At 45.1% G+C, this 16,615-nt stretch overlaps 8 protein-coding genes across 8 annotated transcripts; 4 read left to right on the top strand and 4 right to left on the bottom strand.

Moving 5' to 3' along the window:
* The first annotated feature begins 16 nt into the window (after positions 1-16).
* On the top strand, positions 17-2,046 carry V2V93DRAFT_368761 (Endonuclease/exonuclease/phosphatase). The gene is made up of 2 exons (XM_066909857.1): positions 17-284; positions 348-2,046. Exons 1-2 carry the CDS (start codon positions 46-48, stop codon positions 1,609-1,611), a joined length of 1,503 nt encoding a protein of 500 aa, XP_066766102.1. The 5' UTR covers positions 17-45; the 3' UTR covers positions 1,612-2,046.
* Positions 2,047-3,752, top strand: V2V93DRAFT_368759 (nucleotide-diphospho-sugar transferase). Its single transcript, XM_066909856.1, has one exon. The coding sequence runs from the start codon at positions 2,196-2,198 to the stop codon at positions 3,528-3,530; it is 1,335 nt and encodes a 444-aa protein (XP_066766101.1). The 5' UTR covers positions 2,047-2,195; the 3' UTR covers positions 3,531-3,752.
* Positions 3,629-4,236, bottom strand: V2V93DRAFT_221757 (uncharacterized protein). The gene is made up of 2 exons (XM_066907046.1): positions 3,910-4,236; positions 3,629-3,828 (listed from the first exon to the last, which is right to left on the bottom strand). The coding sequence occupies exons 1-2, from the start codon at positions 4,084-4,086 to the stop codon at positions 3,727-3,729; spliced, it is 279 nt and encodes a 92-aa protein (XP_066766100.1). The 5' UTR covers positions 4,087-4,236; the 3' UTR covers positions 3,629-3,726.
* Positions 4,237-5,209: 973 nt separating this feature from the next.
* On the bottom strand, positions 5,210-7,364 carry V2V93DRAFT_221754 (major facilitator superfamily domain-containing protein). The gene is made up of 2 exons (XM_066907045.1): positions 6,633-7,364; positions 5,210-6,567 (listed from the first exon to the last, which is right to left on the bottom strand). The coding sequence occupies exons 1-2, from the start codon at positions 7,066-7,068 to the stop codon at positions 5,339-5,341; spliced, it is 1,665 nt and encodes a 554-aa protein (XP_066766099.1). The 5' UTR covers positions 7,069-7,364; the 3' UTR covers positions 5,210-5,338.
* Positions 7,365-8,272: 908 nt separating this feature from the next.
* V2V93DRAFT_368754 (actin interacting protein 3-domain-containing protein) lies at positions 8,273-11,927 on the top strand. Its single transcript, XM_066909855.1, has 4 exons — positions 8,273-8,861; positions 8,924-9,105; positions 9,162-10,456; positions 10,521-11,927. The coding sequence occupies exons 1-4, from the start codon at positions 8,685-8,687 to the stop codon at positions 11,681-11,683; spliced, it is 2,817 nt and encodes a 938-aa protein (XP_066766098.1). The 5' UTR covers positions 8,273-8,684; the 3' UTR covers positions 11,684-11,927.
* A 256-nt stretch (positions 11,928-12,183) lies between these two features.
* V2V93DRAFT_219810 (kinase-like domain-containing protein) lies at positions 12,184-14,130 on the bottom strand. Its single transcript, XM_066907042.1, has 2 exons — positions 13,795-14,130; positions 12,184-13,732 (listed from the first exon to the last, which is right to left on the bottom strand). Exons 1-2 carry the CDS (start codon positions 13,936-13,938, stop codon positions 12,638-12,640), a joined length of 1,239 nt encoding a protein of 412 aa, XP_066766097.1. The 5' UTR covers positions 13,939-14,130; the 3' UTR covers positions 12,184-12,637.
* Positions 14,131-14,473: 343 nt separating this feature from the next.
* V2V93DRAFT_368747 (uncharacterized protein) lies at positions 14,474-15,435 on the top strand. The gene is made up of 3 exons (XM_066909854.1): positions 14,474-14,723; positions 14,787-14,919; positions 14,979-15,435. The coding sequence occupies exons 1-3, from the start codon at positions 14,652-14,654 to the stop codon at positions 15,143-15,145; spliced, it is 372 nt and encodes a 123-aa protein (XP_066766096.1). The 5' UTR covers positions 14,474-14,651; the 3' UTR covers positions 15,146-15,435.
* On the bottom strand, positions 15,377-16,537 carry V2V93DRAFT_368743 (emp24/gp25L/p24 family/GOLD-domain-containing protein). The gene is made up of 3 exons (XM_066909853.1): positions 16,144-16,537; positions 16,003-16,085; positions 15,377-15,932 (listed from the first exon to the last, which is right to left on the bottom strand). Exons 1-3 carry the CDS (start codon positions 16,274-16,276, stop codon positions 15,489-15,491), a joined length of 660 nt encoding a protein of 219 aa, XP_066766095.1. The 5' UTR covers positions 16,277-16,537; the 3' UTR covers positions 15,377-15,488.
* Positions 16,538-16,615: the final 78 nt, after the last annotated feature.

Below are 16,615 nucleotides of genomic sequence, written 5' to 3'. Positions count from 1 at the left end.
TTTGGCGGCGTGCTCGAGACAAACCAGTTACAAAGCCGCAGCCGCATGGCCTGTGAATCAGCTCATCAATATCTCCCAGTCCATATTCTCACCAAACAAGATTCGAAGTGCCAGCGTACGCATAATATATCTGTTTTGAGACACAAAAGGACTCTTAAGAGTATTTTTATAAATATGTCAGCTATGCCTCTTCAGCCTATTGGACTGGCCCCAAGTTCGTCCTCGCCGTTCGCGGATCAGGGCCATGATGGTATGAGATTCAAACTACTAACGCTCAACTGCTGGTATTTACGCCCTTGTTTTATTGAAAGGATTTGAACGGAGAGAATTTTCTGATTTTTGAATAGGGGATTGAAATTCATTTCCAAATTTCGTGAGGAGCGAATGCATCACATCGCTAATACGATAGCAGCCGCAGAGGTAGACATTGTTGCTCTACAAGAATGCTGGGTTGAGTCCGATTTCCAATATATGAAGCAGAAATGCCGACACAAGTTTCCATATAGCAAGCTTTTTTATAGTGGGATAATAGCAGGTCCTGGACTGGTCGTGCTATCAAGATTTCCTATTGAATCCGTCAGTATGACTCCATACACAATCAATGGTCGCCCTTCGGCTTTCTTTCGAGGTGACTGGTTCGTGGGCAAAGGTGTTGCTTCTGCAATCATTCGTCACCCGGCGAGCGGAATTGCGATTGAGATTTTTAATACACATATGCACGCACCATATGGACCAGGAGATGCATCGTATGTCTGTCATAGAACTGCGCAGGCATGGCAACTAGCGCGACAGATCCGGGCTGCCATTGAACGTGGTCATTTAGCACTTGCAGTTGGCGATTTTAACTCGAAGCCTGATAGTCTGACATATGCACTGTTGACAAAACGCGCGGGGCTTCAAGATAGTTGGACGACAGTACACGGCGCTTCTCGTGAAGGAATACCAGCCGAATCTCTGTCGCCAGCAGAACAGATCGAAACATTAGGCGTCACTTGTGATTCGCAGTTAAATACATGGCGCAACTGGTGTGAACTATCCAAAGCGCAGCGATTAGATTATATCTTTCATGAACCGCATTTATCTACGGTGGAGGACATAGAAGTAGCGTTTGTCGAGCGCGTTCCGGGAGTAAATGTATCAGCGTCTGATCATTTTGGAGTGATTGCTTCGCTTAGAGTACTACCTACAGCAGCACACAAAGTCAGAACGGGCCTGGAGCAGGTCTCTGAGGCGAGAAAGTCGATTGGCTTACCTTTAGCGGACTATGAGCAGATAATGAATACTATCCAGGAATATCTGCCAACTGCAAATGCTCAAAAATTCTATCGAACTTTGCATTTTTTCGTCTCTATAGGCCTTCTCGTCGCCTTACATATTGGTATATTCTGGGTCAAAAAAGGCTGGGGTGGCTTCATTATGATGCTGGCTGCGACATTGATCGGTGTCACCGGTGTCACCGATGGAATGATGGGATTTTTATTTGGTCGGAACGAGCTTAGAGCTTTAAAGCAGTTTCAAGAAGAGGTCTTATGGGAGATGGAGTTTACAGATCAGCAGACCACTCTTTCGAGTGGCACATCGGCAAGTTCTGCTGATGCCAAGTGTGTCTAAGCAAAACATTGCGCTGATATCAGCGAAATTTGAAGCTGTAGATATTGCGTTGGCAGGCATAGGCATATCGTGAGCCTATAGTGGGTGGTTACTGACATCATGCTTAAATATAAATACCAGCCGACAGATGCTTCGCTTCTTGCTAACAAAATTAAGTCACTCAAGAGGGTAATTGTCGACGAAGTTTCAATAACTTAAATTTTTCACAATTAATGGACACGGTGGTAGACTTGCTTGGGAATAACCGTAAGCAGAGTACTAAAATTAAAAATTGCACTAAAAAGATATCCATATCTCGGGGAATTGTGAACAAACCAATATTAAAGTACACTATTGGAAAGCTCAAACAGCAGCAAGATCATGACGCGTACACGGACGCGCCTACATTGATGCAGGCGGCGCCAGTGCTTTAGTGACCAAACAGCCCCTCGCAGTGCTCTCTTCCAGCGCTTCAACCCATCATCCGCAATCCCTCTCCCCTACCAGCAGTATACTCGTGGCTACACCGCTAAATAGCTTCGGTAATTTTGAAAAATCATCTGCTCAATCAGCCTCCTGATTACCTCTTCTAAATCACAGAAAAAATGCCGCGATCGCCCGCGTTCCGCGTCCTGCGATTGACAATCATCCTCTTCGCTCTCGGATTCCTTGTCTATAAGTTGGCAAGCCCGAAAAATATTGATGCCATCTCGCAAGTAACCGGATACAGCAATGGCAGATTTAGGGAATCAGTAGTGGCAGACAGCAAGCCTGCGCAAACGAAAGACGAGCAGCCAAAGGAGGCGCCCGCTACTCGACCACAAGAAGAACTTAAAGAGGACAAGGCTGAAGTGAAGACTAAAGAATCAAACTCTGAATCTAAGGAGCCTGCTTCTGCTGTTGTTGTCGAAGAAGCAACATCTCCGGCGCCTCCGCCGTTCAATGATGGCGTTGGTCCAACTTATGTGCACGCCAATGCCACTTTTGTCACTCTAGCTAGAAACGAAGATATTTGGAATCTTGTCAAGTCTATTCGCAATGTCGAGGATCGTTTCAACCATAAGTACCATTACGATTGGGTTTTCTTGAACGATGCCGAGTTTGACGACGATTTTAAAGAGATCACGACTGCTTTAGTTAGTGGCACTACCAAGTACGGCAAAATCCCTAAAGAACATTGGGGATTCCCCGAGTGGATAGACAAGGAGAGAGCAGCCAAGACTAGACAGGAGATGGCCGAGAAAAAGATCATTTACGGTGATTCGGTGTCGTATCGCCATATGTGCAGATTTGAAAGTGGATTTTTTTATAGGCATCCGCTGATGATGGAATACAAGTACTATTGGCGCGTCGAACCCGATATTACTCTTCATTGCGACATTGATTATGACGTGTTCAAGTTTATGGAGGAGAAGCAGTATGATTATGGTTTCACGCTTTCGTTGTACGAATACGGCGACACAATCACCACTCTTTGGGACTCTGTGCGGAAGTTCTTGAAGGCTCACCCTGAGCACGCTGTTAAGGACAACTTGATGGAATGGCTCTCGGACGATGAAGGATACTCGTATAATAGATGTCATTTCTGGAGTAATTTTGAAATTGGAAATCTTGACTTTTGGCGGGGAAAGGCTTACAGCGAATTTTTTGACTTCCTCGACCAAGAAGGCGGTTTCTTTTATGAACGATGGGGTGATGCTCCCGTTCACTCCATTGGTGCAGGATTATTTCTTCCAAAGTCAAAAGTACATTACTTTGACGATATTGGATACTGGCATGTTCCGTTCACCAATTGTCCTACTAACAGAGAAGATCGATTAAGACTTAAATGCTCTTGTAATCCTCGTGATAATTTCAGCTGGAAAGGATATTCGTGCACAAGCAAATATTACAATGTCATGGGTATGGAGAAGCCATCAGAGTGGCGTACACAGAGCTAAATAATATTAGGCATTGTGAAACTTGCCCTTTATTTTTTTTCCTGTATTGTAATGATATATACATAAATACATAAATATATGTTCTGATTGAAAGCTTCATACTTATCATTTATATGAAAAGCCATGTATTCGTCTTCGGCTGTTTTGTTTCTTTCAAATGAAATTATCGTTTACTAATAGCCCGGAAAAAAAGGAACTATGTCACCTGGTCTGCTATCATCCTTATCGAAATTTGAATTTCTTGAAAAAAACTTCGATCAGTGACAAGATCTGCTGCCTTATTTGAAACTGCCCTGTTCTAGAAATGTAAACACTTTGTCTTTCCGTTATTCAAAGGCTGGTGCAGAGAGAGTAGACCAACCCCTATTTTATAACTAACCGACCAGACAAAAGAGTTCATAAATTTTTTTGCTGTCCCAAATCCTATAACAAAAAGAGTAACAGCTAAAATTACCTCTTCCAAATAAACGTTGAAATGCTCCGCCACAGCTTCTAAGTCGTCAGTGACAACAGCAGACCCGAATACAGCATCAAAGCACAACAACATGACGAACATGGTTATGTACCACTTACAAGCTTTCGATCAATTCTTGTCGTCAAGCATGAACGTAACGTATTTCGAGAGATAAAAATTTATTCCGCAAGATCTGCGGTCAAACTGACTATAATTATGGGAAAGATAGTCTGGGGGGAAGACGGTCGATGGCGACTGAAGCATTATGAAGGCGCGGCTGGTGTACTTTCTCGCCATCGACAGGATCGATTGGATTGTAGTGAAACGACTACTATATAGAGTAGTCGGCACCAGAAGAAAACTCATGAATAGCTGTTGCAGTTGGTGCAGCAATGGTGCAAAATCAATGCAGGCCACGGGAGATAGAATAGACTACGAGAGGAGAACGAGAAGGGTAGTGCAGCGCATGGTGCTTATATACAGAGCCAACAAGTCTTGCTGTGCAGTATATCGTAGCCGTGTTAACAGGAACAACAAAGAGACCTTGCCATCGTAGAACCAGCTGCTTTTGCGTGCGAAAAAATTTGTCAAACGCCATCCTTGCACAGAAGAGATAAAGAACACAGCGTGACGAAATGTCTTGAAGTGTCCAAACGAACATTGCAGTAGTAGTCGTCAGAAATCGCATTGTTTGCATAGGTATCAGTAATCAATACAGAAATGAAAGAAGAGATACAAGGCGATATTTAAAAGACAATTTGTGCGAGAAGAGCATTCGGGAAGTTCGCGGACCAAACTGATTCGAGTACATCTCGCGCGGCGGTGTCGTTTGTGAACATCAAATCAACCAATTTTAAGTCAGAATATACATATGCTATCAAAGCATTAAATCAAATTCATTTATGCAAAAGTCTATATCATTTCATAATGTGAGTATCTCGCTGTGGCTCTTGTTCTCGCGACTGAAGCCGGCCAAAGTCTACATAGGGATTTTTTTGCATTGTAATGCGACACTGTGCCACGACTTTCCAACCTTATTAAAAATTATAGCCACATATTTATGCCAAATTGTTACAAGCCCTGTGATAAAATACTAGTTACCTTTTACGGTAATAATTATTTCTTAAGAATCGACAGTAAATCTATGGCGATAATGAGAGCTGGACAAGATAAATTTTGCGAAATATAACAATCACTGTGATTCAAGCATTACACAGACTCTTCCTAAATCAATTTATAGACGAAAAGTAAACTATACATTCAAACACCCAATCATTGAATATAAATTAGCAGACCATGAACAGGCGCCCAGAGAAAAGTCATTCCAGAGAACATACAGCATATTTATTTACATTCAAACCTTCTCTTCAGTCTCTGCAGGATGCGCGTGATTCTCTGCAACCTCATCTTCCGGAGAGTAAGCATACTTTGAATGCGAACGAATGCGCGCACCGAAAAAGTAGAAACCGTAAGGAATGGCGCAGCATGCAAGTCCAAGAAAGCCCAAGAAAGATCCTGCCCATTGATTTCCCATTCTGTGGTACATCTGAATAGTGAAGAGCGGAACTGAAGCACCCCAGAAAGAACGAATACAAGTCTTTGCTGCTAGTGCAGAGGCAGCGTAGTGGGCGTACGAGTCGACCAGATAATTGTTTCCAGAGTTGTAAAGCAAGCTAAAACCCACTCCAAGAGGCAACGAACCGATAACCGGACCCGTCCAGTGAATTGTTGGGTAACTTGTCCAAGCGAAGATAAAGAGGCCAATAGGGATGAGCCAGCAGCTAATCATCATTGGAATAAGTCGCACCTCGGCTGGAGGCCTGCCATTATATCTTTCGCTGACCTTGATATAGTGTCTATTGACAAGAGGAGCAAGGAATGCGGCAATGATAACACCGAGAGCAATTGGAATGAATGTGAGACCAACGGGGCCATTCTTCCATCCCTTACCTTCACCAAAGACAACGGGGTAGGCAAAAAAGAACATATAAAGAAGTCCATAAAGAATCGACATGTAGATAGACAAAAGGAAGACAATGAGTTCGCGGAAAAGGAAAATGAATGGACGAGTAAGATTCACTCTGATCATCTCACCAAGGGGACGAGGATTGAGCTCAATATCAGTAACATAACTGTTATCGCCAGTCTCTTTGCGTAACTTTGCTGCCCTGCGCTTGAGAATAGTGGGGGCATAGGTTTCTGGAATGGTGAAGACAATGACGACATAGAGTAGACCATTGAAGATGAGCATGGTGTAGTAGATCCAGCGCCATGAGGTATTGTCACCGATATAACCACCAACAATGGGTCCAATACACGGACCAAGGAAAGGGGCTGCAGAAAAGGTTGCCATTGCAACACCACGTTCCTCAGCGCGCCAAAGATCAGCAAGAGAGCCACCAACGAGGGTCATGGGCGCAGAAAATGCAATTCCGTCAATAAATCGGCCTACGAGCAGAGTACCAATATTTTGCGCAACAGCGCAGGGAATAATAAAAGCAACAGCAAGCGCAAGAGTAGAAAGATAAACAGCCTGTCTACCCCATAGCTCAGAAGCAGGCGCGAAAAACATTGGGCCGATACCTAGCAGCGCACGGTATGGTTAGAATACTGCTAGAGAGCTGGTTGAAGAACAAAAAAAAACGTACCAAATCCAACAACAAATAAAGTAACAGTCAAAATAACCACTTCTTGAGAGACATTGAATTGCTTCATTACGCCTTCAATGTCCCCAGTGACGACAGCAGATCCGAAGGCGACGGAGAAGCAGAGAGTAGCGACAAGCATGGTGCAGTACCATTTGTAAGCCTTTGACCAGTTCTTGGGGTTACCTGGATCATCTGGAGTGAAGACTACAAGCTTGTATTCGCCTTCCTGCTTGAATCCCGAGACTTGAGGAGAGATGTACTCGGTAAGATCGGCCGTCGACTGCACGACGCCGACGGGGAACTCTGCAGCCTCTTCGGCAGTGATGTTGCGGTCGGCGGCATGCAGGTACGGCTGGTGAGTATGTGAAATTTCTTCCTGCAGTCTTGAGTCTGAGATGGAAGACTTTTCCTGCATAGAGGATTCGCTTGAGGCCATGATAATTTATGCGAAAATAATAGAGTATGAGCGTGTGGAGAGCGACGTCTAGCAGATGCAGAGGTATCAAAGTCAAAAGGAGAGGAGAGGAGCAAATGGAAGTTTTATACAATCCACTAACCGCTGCTAAAATGCAGGAGGCCAAAAGACTAAAACCCAAGCTGTGGTCCGCACGCGAGTAGAAGGATACGAAGCGGTCCTGCTCACTGTATGTCCGGCATGCTGTGCCACATCTAAACTGTAATGGCTGTACTACACGCAGGTGCGGCGGGGCGGATGTAGTGGTGATGCTAGACAGTTACAGTGGTAACGAGTAAACTTAAGAGTAATTAGAGGATAGCAAAGTGGAGATAATGCGAAAAATGAAGTATAACAAGACAAATATATGATTAAAGAAATAGCAAGAGCAGGACAGGGAATACACAGAAAATGAGAGCGTGGGGCTATAGCAGGAAACAAGCATATTGTTATGCCATAACGTGCCACAAGGGTGGCTGATACCAACGAACCTGGCCGGCTAATCGGCACGGTCGCCAGAGTCATGATTTTTTACTCAAAGGTACCGATAGCGACACGGTCGGCAGTCAGCCAGATCAGACGCGCGCAACTGAGAAAGCATGAGCAATTTCATAAAAGAATCCATTGTCTTTGAACAGTGAGCAAACACGTCTTTTAGCGCTTGGGGAGGGGGGGTGCTGGGTATATATGGACGAGGTCATGAATGAATGACGTGGGTGAGGCTCCGGGCAATCGGCACCGTCTTCTGCCACTCGCCTGACCGGCACGCGTCGTGCCGGCTTGGGCAGTGTCTTTAGTTTGGACAACAGTGCAAAGCAGAGAGTAGAGAGTGGCCAGAATATGCAGATTTTCACAGAATGCAGATAGATCATGCCGAAAGTTTACAAGAGAAGCAAAAGAAAAAAAAGATGTAAAAATATTAGTGAGGTGCTTTATTGATAATAATATCAATAAACAGTGCGTAATATCCCATCCCTTTTCTACTTTTTCTTCATGTGCTCTGCTCCGTTCTATCCGCAGATCCCAGATACAGTTTATATATCTACAATACCCTTATCATACACTTAGTAATACATTATATTATATTACATAATAAAAATGCAGCATTTTATTGCACATTTATGCCTTAATTGTCTTTATATAAAGATCGGCGAACGAGTACTGTTGTGAGCCAGCGCTCGATACTATTCGATATCTATTCGCGTAGTCCTCTTTCGGCTTATACTGTCTAAAATTACTATAATCTTCCTTCTAATCCCTTCTTTGACAATCCCTCGTAGTTGTAGTCTTAATAAGTAGTGCTCTCCCACGGAATATGTACGTGATAATAAAGACGACGAGGTACAGCGCGCTCTTACTATATAATCCCTTTTTTTTAGGCTCTTCGCTTCGCAGATTCCGTCCGAGAACAATCGCAGCGCGCTCTTCTCCCCGTGCTGGCTGTTGTCTCCATCCCCAATCCCTATTATTTATTGCCTCCTGTATCAAGAACTAGTCTGGTGGTCGCTGGCCTTGATTGACTTTTATCTGCCCAGTGACAGCACTTCTCATTCAAACCTCGTCCTCCTCCGGATCAGCAGTAAACGCAGGCTCTGATCATGTCGGGAGTACCCAACTCGCAGTCCATCTCTGCCTCCACTAGCACTTCTGGTTCCTCGCGATCACGCAACTCGCACCGCAACAGTGTGTTCATATCTCAGCCCTCTGTGCCTCAAACAAACCAGCAGACGAGTAGTTCACAGCGCGGCGCCGCTGCAACAAAAAGACAAAATTCGGTATGTGCCTCAACTTTTGCCTTGTCGTTGTCCATATAGCTAGCACTAACTTATATTCATAGATCAACACCATTGAATCATCCGTCACTAAACTGCTCGTCGCTACAAAGAAATTACTCGAGTGTCTTAAGCAATGGGCAGCTGGTGATTGCACAGAAAAGGATGTTTCCGACGTCTACGTCAGTCTAGGCAATGAATTCAACATTACTAGTCGAGCATTTATGCGGATTGGGATTGATGTCAGGTACTTAATAATTGTTTTTATCCACTATGGTTTTGCAGAAACTGACTTTTTTATAGCGATTTCGAAGATGTTCCTGGTAAGCTCCGCAATATTCTTGAGGAAGCTCTCGCTCGTGAACGTTCGCAGGCCACCGTTGATCTCTACACTCCCGCAATCCGAGAAATTATCGTTAAGCTTTTAGAAGCATTGAAAGAAAAGCAAGCTTATTTACGTGCACTAATGGCTCAGCAACAGCAGCAACAGCAACAGCAGCCTCCCGTTCTCTCACCCCCTATCGCCTCGCAGATGACGCATCGTAGTAGTGACGACCGTTCCCCTATCCAACGAAGTGCTACCTCAAGATCTCCTACCAGGCACGAGTACAACGTTCCAGCCCGTTCTGCGACCATACAAGGTGGTACCCCGCATCAGTTTCTGCGGACAACATCAGATTACACAACTGCTAGTCCGTCTACACCTGCAAATCCAATTCCTCCTCCTCATGGTGCTATCTTCACTCCAATCAGCACCCCTCAGCCCGCTAATACGTTCAATGGCACATATCCACCCGCAGAGCAATCTCCCGCCACTTTTCGACCTCCATCGCAGCTTCCTCCTGACCCGTCTACGCCATCATTTGGAGCCAACATGCCTCTCCCGCAAATTATCCAAAATTCGTCTGCACAGACTCCAGATCAACGTCTGACAACAACGCCAATGCAGTCAAACGACCCGCGAGCACAGCTACAGCGTAGCGAAGCTTTAGAACGTCGTGCCTCTCGCCGCTTCTCTGCCTATCAATACGCCAAACTCGGTGCCACGGGTCCTGGAGCAGAGTTTACACATCATCATCGGTCGCGGGGAAACTCGCTTACATCGGGAGGCGGATCGTCGGCGTCGGCTACGATGACGATACAAGAAGGACAAGTTCTCTTGAGTAAAGCAAGAAGTAGCCTTGCAAATAGCGTCGTTAGTGATCGGCAGTCTGTGCCTGAGGAAGATGAAGAGAGAGAAAATAGTGACTCGGTGCAGGCAATGCCTCCCGCAAAGACGCATACCGAAGAACCCGAGTTACCTACTATGGCCGAAGAAACTGACTCTCTTCCTCAAGACGAAAAAGAAGAAGAGCCGACTACGATTCCTCTGTTTATCCAAGTAGAGCGAAAGGTCAAAAAGGTCTGGCTTGACTCGAATACCGTATCTTTGGCCTCATTGCGGTTGCTGTTTATTGAAAAGTTTTCTTACTCGCCTGGCGCCGAGAATTTTCCGGCAATGTCTATTCAAGATAAAGAGACTGGTGTCAAGTACGAGCTGGATGAGACTACGATTGGTGATATTGGTAGTCGATCGTTAATTATTTTAAATGTTGAAGGTGAGTTTTTCTATTTTTTTTGCTGTGGCCGAAGTTGGTAGAAATGTATACTAATAAAATACAGCCGTGGATGAGACGAAAAAGGTACTTGAGGACGGCATGACTAGTCTTCTTGCTCAATTTTCAGAGCTGCAGATGAAATTTGCCGCCCAGTCAGAAGCTATTATCAAAATTTCTGAGTCACAGCAGTCATCGACCGCTCATTTAGAGCACGTCGTCAAGGGCGTTGAAAAAGAACTGTCAAAGGTCGTCACATCCACCACGTCTACCAAAAAAGAGCATGCTCGACCGTCGATGACGCCATCGACTTCGACGACGTCTGTCAAATCCTCATCGCCTAAGCCAAGTGCGCAGGCTCACTTGGTTGAGCTTGCGTCGTTGCGTAAAGAGCTTGCGGCGGTGCGACAGATTCATAGTGGGCAGGCTAAGAACCTCGAAAGCTCGCTGTCTTCTTTACGAGCTAGACTTGCCGATTCTATGGGCACCCAGCAGACAAGTATTGTGGTAACGGGCGATAAGCAGATCACTCAGTATCATAGCATCTTGTCTACTGATATCGATAACCTACTTACCAAAGTTGAAGATTTGCAGGATATTATCGAGGCACTTCGTAAGGACGTCGCGTTGCGTGGCGTGCGTCCGCTGCCAAGACAGCTGGAGGCCGTCGCTAAAGACCTTGCGCAAGGTCGAACTGAACTGCGCAGATTAGAGTCATATGTGACTAAAGAGAAACCCCTTTGGAAAAAGATTCTCGAACGAGAGCTCGATAATATCGTTGAAGAACAGCAGTTCTTCACTTTACAAGAAGATTTATTAGGCGATCTACTAGAGGATCTTGAATCTGCTGCTGAAACATTCTCCCTTGTACAGCAATTCACTGAGGAACAAACCAAGAGTAATAGCCGATCACGCTCGGCAATGGCGAATTTCACAGGAGGCGGTGACGCGATTTCCGGAAAAGACGCCGTATTGCGCGAAGTCCGCGCGCTGAACCCAAATCACGAAAGTCGAATCGAAGCCATTGAACGCGCTGAAAAATTGCGAGAGATAGAGAATAGAAATCGGGAAGTCGACGAGTTCAAAAAGGAGCTGGGAGAATTTGTCGATGAAGGAAAATTGAATAAATCGGGTGGAATAGAGGAAGTTGAGCGACAGAGGAAATTACGAGAAGAGCAAGTTTGGAAACAGTGGAGTGAAAATAGCATGTCGATGGGTGGACTTCTATAGTCTGAGTTCAATTCGGTGAAAAACAATTTTCGGTTAAGAGCATGTAATGATTTGTGTTATTTGATGTAGTGATTTGTGTTATTTGATGAGCATTCATATTTCCTCGGCGTTTTTTTTTTTATTTTTTTTCTTTTTGGTAAATTCTTTTTTTTGGTAGTCTTGTATGGCTTTCTCTTTCGTTTGTATATAGCATTTTTGTCTGTATTTCGTGCAGTTGACACAATTTAATGGCATCATAACTTTGCTTCTTTTTGTTCACTTCTTCCCCTCTTTATTAGAGAGTAAGCCTCTCCTCAGCCTCGTCAATATTCAGACCCAAGGGAGTTGTCTGCTGATTCTGTTAGCAAAAGAGTTGGGCTCAAGCAGGAAACTAGAAGTAAGCAGGGCAGTCTCGTACAGAAAAGTAGATCAGATTGCAAATCTACTTTGTGATAACCGGCTTATCTCGAAAAATAAGACGAGCGAGAAGAATGGTCATTAGAGGAAATAGAGATATATATAAATCATTATGTTAAAGACGCATAAGAGTCTTTGAAAGTTGAAGGAGAAAACAAAACACACGCACACAAGAAATAAAATAAAAACAAATAAAAATATTTTAGAAACACAAAAAGAAGTCTAAAGATAATTCTACACAACACAAGAAAAGAACGACAGATATTACATATAAAGCGAGGGGAAAACCAATGCCACATCAACCGGAAAGCACAAACAGTTTAGTAGTGTAATGGAACACAAACATATGCCTGATCCCGCCAACACAAAAAAAGACCAATTAAAACACGAGAGTAAAGGTAGCTGTAAAGAAAAAGCACCTCTCAAGCAGTACCCTATGCAATAGGAATTAAAAACAAAATGAGAAGAAATGAGCACAAAACAACCGCGCACAACATTCAACCGTTGCAAAAAAAAAACAAGAAAGAGAATTAAACCACGAGAACAATTAACACGGATTTAACCACAGCAAAAGACACCGAATTTTTCGAAAAAGCCTTTCTTTTCTGCTCGTGGGCTGTTCTGCAATTGTTGTTGCTGCGGTGAGGATTGCTGCTGTTGAGGCGACTGATGACCACGACGCGATTTGCTGCCGTGACGTACGACAACAGGCGAAGGCGGTGGCGGTTGAGCCTGGTTGAGCCGTGCAGCGGTAAGCTGAGCCTGCGAGTGGCGTGGGGTGTTTGCCATACGAGGGTCGTTAGAAGAGTGGTAGTTGGCGTTAGAGTAATGCATGTGCTGCGACGCGGCATGCTTTGTGCCAACATCCCATCCCTTGCCACCGTTGAGTTTCATCCAGTCGTACTCGCCATCCTCAACCTCGTTGACTGACCGCAGAGCCTGAGTGAAGAGATCACGCAGGTAATCGTAGTCGGGAGTGTCCTCAAAGCCAAGGTTGCGGACATAGGTAAGGTACTTTTCAAACTGCTCAGGGAAACCCTCGCATAAGTCTTTGATTTGCGTTGTCTGCTTCTTCTCACCAATCTTTTCATACTTCTGTTTGTTGGTAGCGGCCTTCAAACCCTGCCAAGGCAAGCCTCCGCGGAGGAAGTACATAAAGACGTGGCCGAGTGCCTCGAGGTCATCCCGCCGCGACTGCTCACGTCCGAGATGTGTGTTGATGCTCATGTAACGCGCGGTACCACTTAAACTTTTGCGCTCGCGATAAGGAATGTGCTGCTTTGTTTTGGGATCACGGTATTGCTTAGCCATGCCAAAGTCGACGACGTAAATCAGATTTGCGTTCTTTGTGCCGGGACGGCCGATGAGGAAGTTGTCGGGTTTAATGTCGCGGTAGATGAGGTTTTTCTCGTGGATTGTCTGGACGCGAGTGATCATTTGCTTGGCGACCATGACAACGGTCTTTATGCTGAAGCGACGACCGCACCAGTCAAAAAGGTCCTCCAAGCTTGGGCCAAGGAGGTCAATAACCAGGATGTTGTGGAGACCCTCCTGGCCAAAATAGTACACGTTGGGGATACCTACGCATCCAACCAGGATCTTGTAGGTGCGGTATTCGTCGCGAAGCTGCGGGGCGTCTGACTTGCGAGGTTCCTACAGCAGAGTAAAAGAGCGTTAGAAAAGGGGAACATAATAAGAAGGCCGCGGAAACATACAAATTTGATGGCGACTTGACGATTGTTGAGGAGGTTTGTGCCCTCGAAAATGACACCGAATGAGCCCTCTCCGATCTTTTTACCGACGCGGTAGTGGACACCCACCACATTTGAAGAGTGGAGCTGCCCGGCCGCAGAACTCATTGCGCGGCCTACAGAACAGAGATCGAGAAAGAAGGAGGAGGAAGAAGAAGAGAAAGAGAAAGAAAAAGAGGAAGAGGAAGCGGGCTAAAGCGGGTGACAGACGAGCTGAGAGTGGCGGTGGCCGAGCAAAGAAAGAAGGGGCGAGTGGAGCCAGAAAAGGGGTTACCCGGACAACGGTTCCCAAGCACCCGATACGGACATTTATTTACCTCTGCGGCTTCATCCGACTCTGGCCCACGTAACTGCTCGCCACTGCGCAGTCGCGTCTGTCTCTGAATTTACCGTGGATATCTTTAGTTTGTCTATTAGAATATACCTATTTTCTACCATTCAATCATCTGCATTTTCATTAGATGACGTAAGGCAAATATGTGTTTCCACATTTATGCCATATTTTGACTTCCGCGCGGATTTTGACACGTGGTCGAGGCACTCGTCCAGGCTCTTCTGCTCACGTGCGGCGTTTCAGTACGAGGCCCATTTGCTTGCACGTGCCAGCGTCGCTTCACGTCCTCGACTCTGGCATTTGAATACTACTTCAGGGCCTTCCTTTACGTTCAAGGCTGTCTCTATAAAGCTGCCTAATCTCTTTGACTCGCCGCTTCTCGCCGCTTGTTTGCGATTACGGGTTTCATTATTTATTGCTTTCCTCAAGCGTGGACTCATCGACTCTGTTCATACCTCGATATCTACCGCAAACACACTCCATCGCCATGTCCTCAACAGCTATCATGACTGGTCCTCCCGGCAAGCGTATCGCTCTCCCTGTTCGCGTTGAGCCCAAGGTGCGTCTTTTTCTCTTTTTTGAATGAAACCACGTCATCTCTGACTTGCATGCACTCTTATAGGTCTTCTTTGCCAACGAGCGAACATTTCTGTCCTGGCTGCACTTCACCGTCATCCTCGGGGGCCTCGGAGTTGCTCTTCTTAACTTTGGTGATCGCGTTGGACGCTTTTCTGCTGGCCTGTTTACTCTTATTGGTATGTGTTGACCCCCAGCTTGGGTTGTTCAATTGCTCTAACTTCATATCTCTCTCCAGCCATGGCGACCATGATTTACGCCCTAGTAACCTACCACTGGCGTGCCGCGGCCATCCGACGACGTGGTGCCGGTCCATACGACGATAGATTTGGTCCTACAATGCTCTGCTTCTTCCTCCTCACATCTGTCATCATCAACTTCTTCCTCCGTTTGAACTCACCTTAAATTAATTAACTCATGGCCGGTTTTGTCATTTTATTTTCTCCTTTGTTTCTCCTTTGTATCATATAGTGCACCTTGTGTTTGTCGTGTTAATTTTTGATGTCTCAATTTCCAAACAAGTAACTAGCATATGCTAGTACTAACTGCTGTTCACTAATAAAATATCATTCACGTTATGATTAGTCTGGGCCAAACTCTAGACTATATCCTTTTTTCCAATCTACTGCAGACTACTTTTTTAGAACTTTCTTGTAATAACTATTACTGTAATGATACTTGGCAAGAGAGAAAAGTCATAAATATTGTGCTAGAAACTCAGATGTCTATACTCTATTAGAGCATAACTTTAGACCAGCTTCTGCTTAACAAAGAATCCACGCAGATGATTTAATTGCCAAGCGCAAGTGGCACCAAGAACAATCAACTGAATAATACTCCATCTCACAACCCTCGCATTCGTCCGCTCACTCTCATCTCGAAATTCTTCCTCCCGCTCTCGCTGAAACAACTGCTCACGCTTGATATCAGCCAAACGCAAATTGAGTTCCTGCACCTTATCAACCAACTCCGTGAACTTTTCCGAATCATGCGGGTTTTTAGACAGCAAGTTTGTCTCGCCAATAGCAAGGTCAAGATGCATACGAACAGTCGTACGCGAGAACCAACCGACGCCGCCGACACTTGTCTGGAAACAAATTTTGTGTTCGCCCGAGTCGGCTGCTGTGAATGTGAACTTTCCGCTGGCCGCTCCGCGCTGTGAGACTACACGATGATTATTGTCAAAGATTTCCTAAAAATAAAAAATAGTTTATGCGTCTGTCAGCGGATTGAAGTTTTATTCTTTATAACGCGTCGCATACCTCAACGGTGATTAGAACACCTAGCGAGTCTGGCTGAACGAAATGGCCAGTCTCCGTAACAAACTCCTCGGCATTATAGAATCCTAATATCACAATATCAGCTCAGATCCCCATTTTTTTCTCACTTATCAAATATCGTACCAACTACCAATGTGTCTTTTGGTAATTCCTCCAAGAAACATTTCCGATCAGATCCTTCAAGGTAGAAATACAATCCCGACACGCGAGATACAAAAGTCACAAGTAAAGCAAGAACTAAAATAAACGCCCGCATCGTCGCTCTAAGTATGACAAATCAATCAGTCAATTGCTCGTCCTCAATATATATCTGCTATTTTGCACTTGCACCCTCGTCATCAGCTCGTGCGCAGGAAACAAGGAAAAGTACGCACTTTGATTACAAACTTCAACTTGAAAAACAAATTCTCTCTCAATACAGATTCAGACTCTAAACTTACTTTGAATCTCAAACGCGAGGAGAAGTCGATGGCAGGAATGAAGCAGCCTTCACGCGACGTGGTCACCGTGAAGCAAGGGCGAATTTCTGCTTACATTTCTCCGAGGGTGTGGTGTCGATGACTTCAGACGCGTTGGCCCGCGCAGAGTAAACATT

The sequence above is a fragment of the Kockiozyma suomiensis genome (genome assembly GCF_038497685.1).
Source record: "Kockiozyma suomiensis strain NRRL Y-17356 unplaced genomic scaffold V2V93scaffold_6, whole genome shotgun sequence".
Taxonomy (NCBI): domain Eukaryota; kingdom Fungi; phylum Ascomycota; class Lipomycetes; order Lipomycetales; family Lipomycetaceae; genus Kockiozyma; species Kockiozyma suomiensis.
Note: the sequence above shows the minus strand (reverse complement) of the source record. Positions and strands in the feature narration are given on the sequence as shown.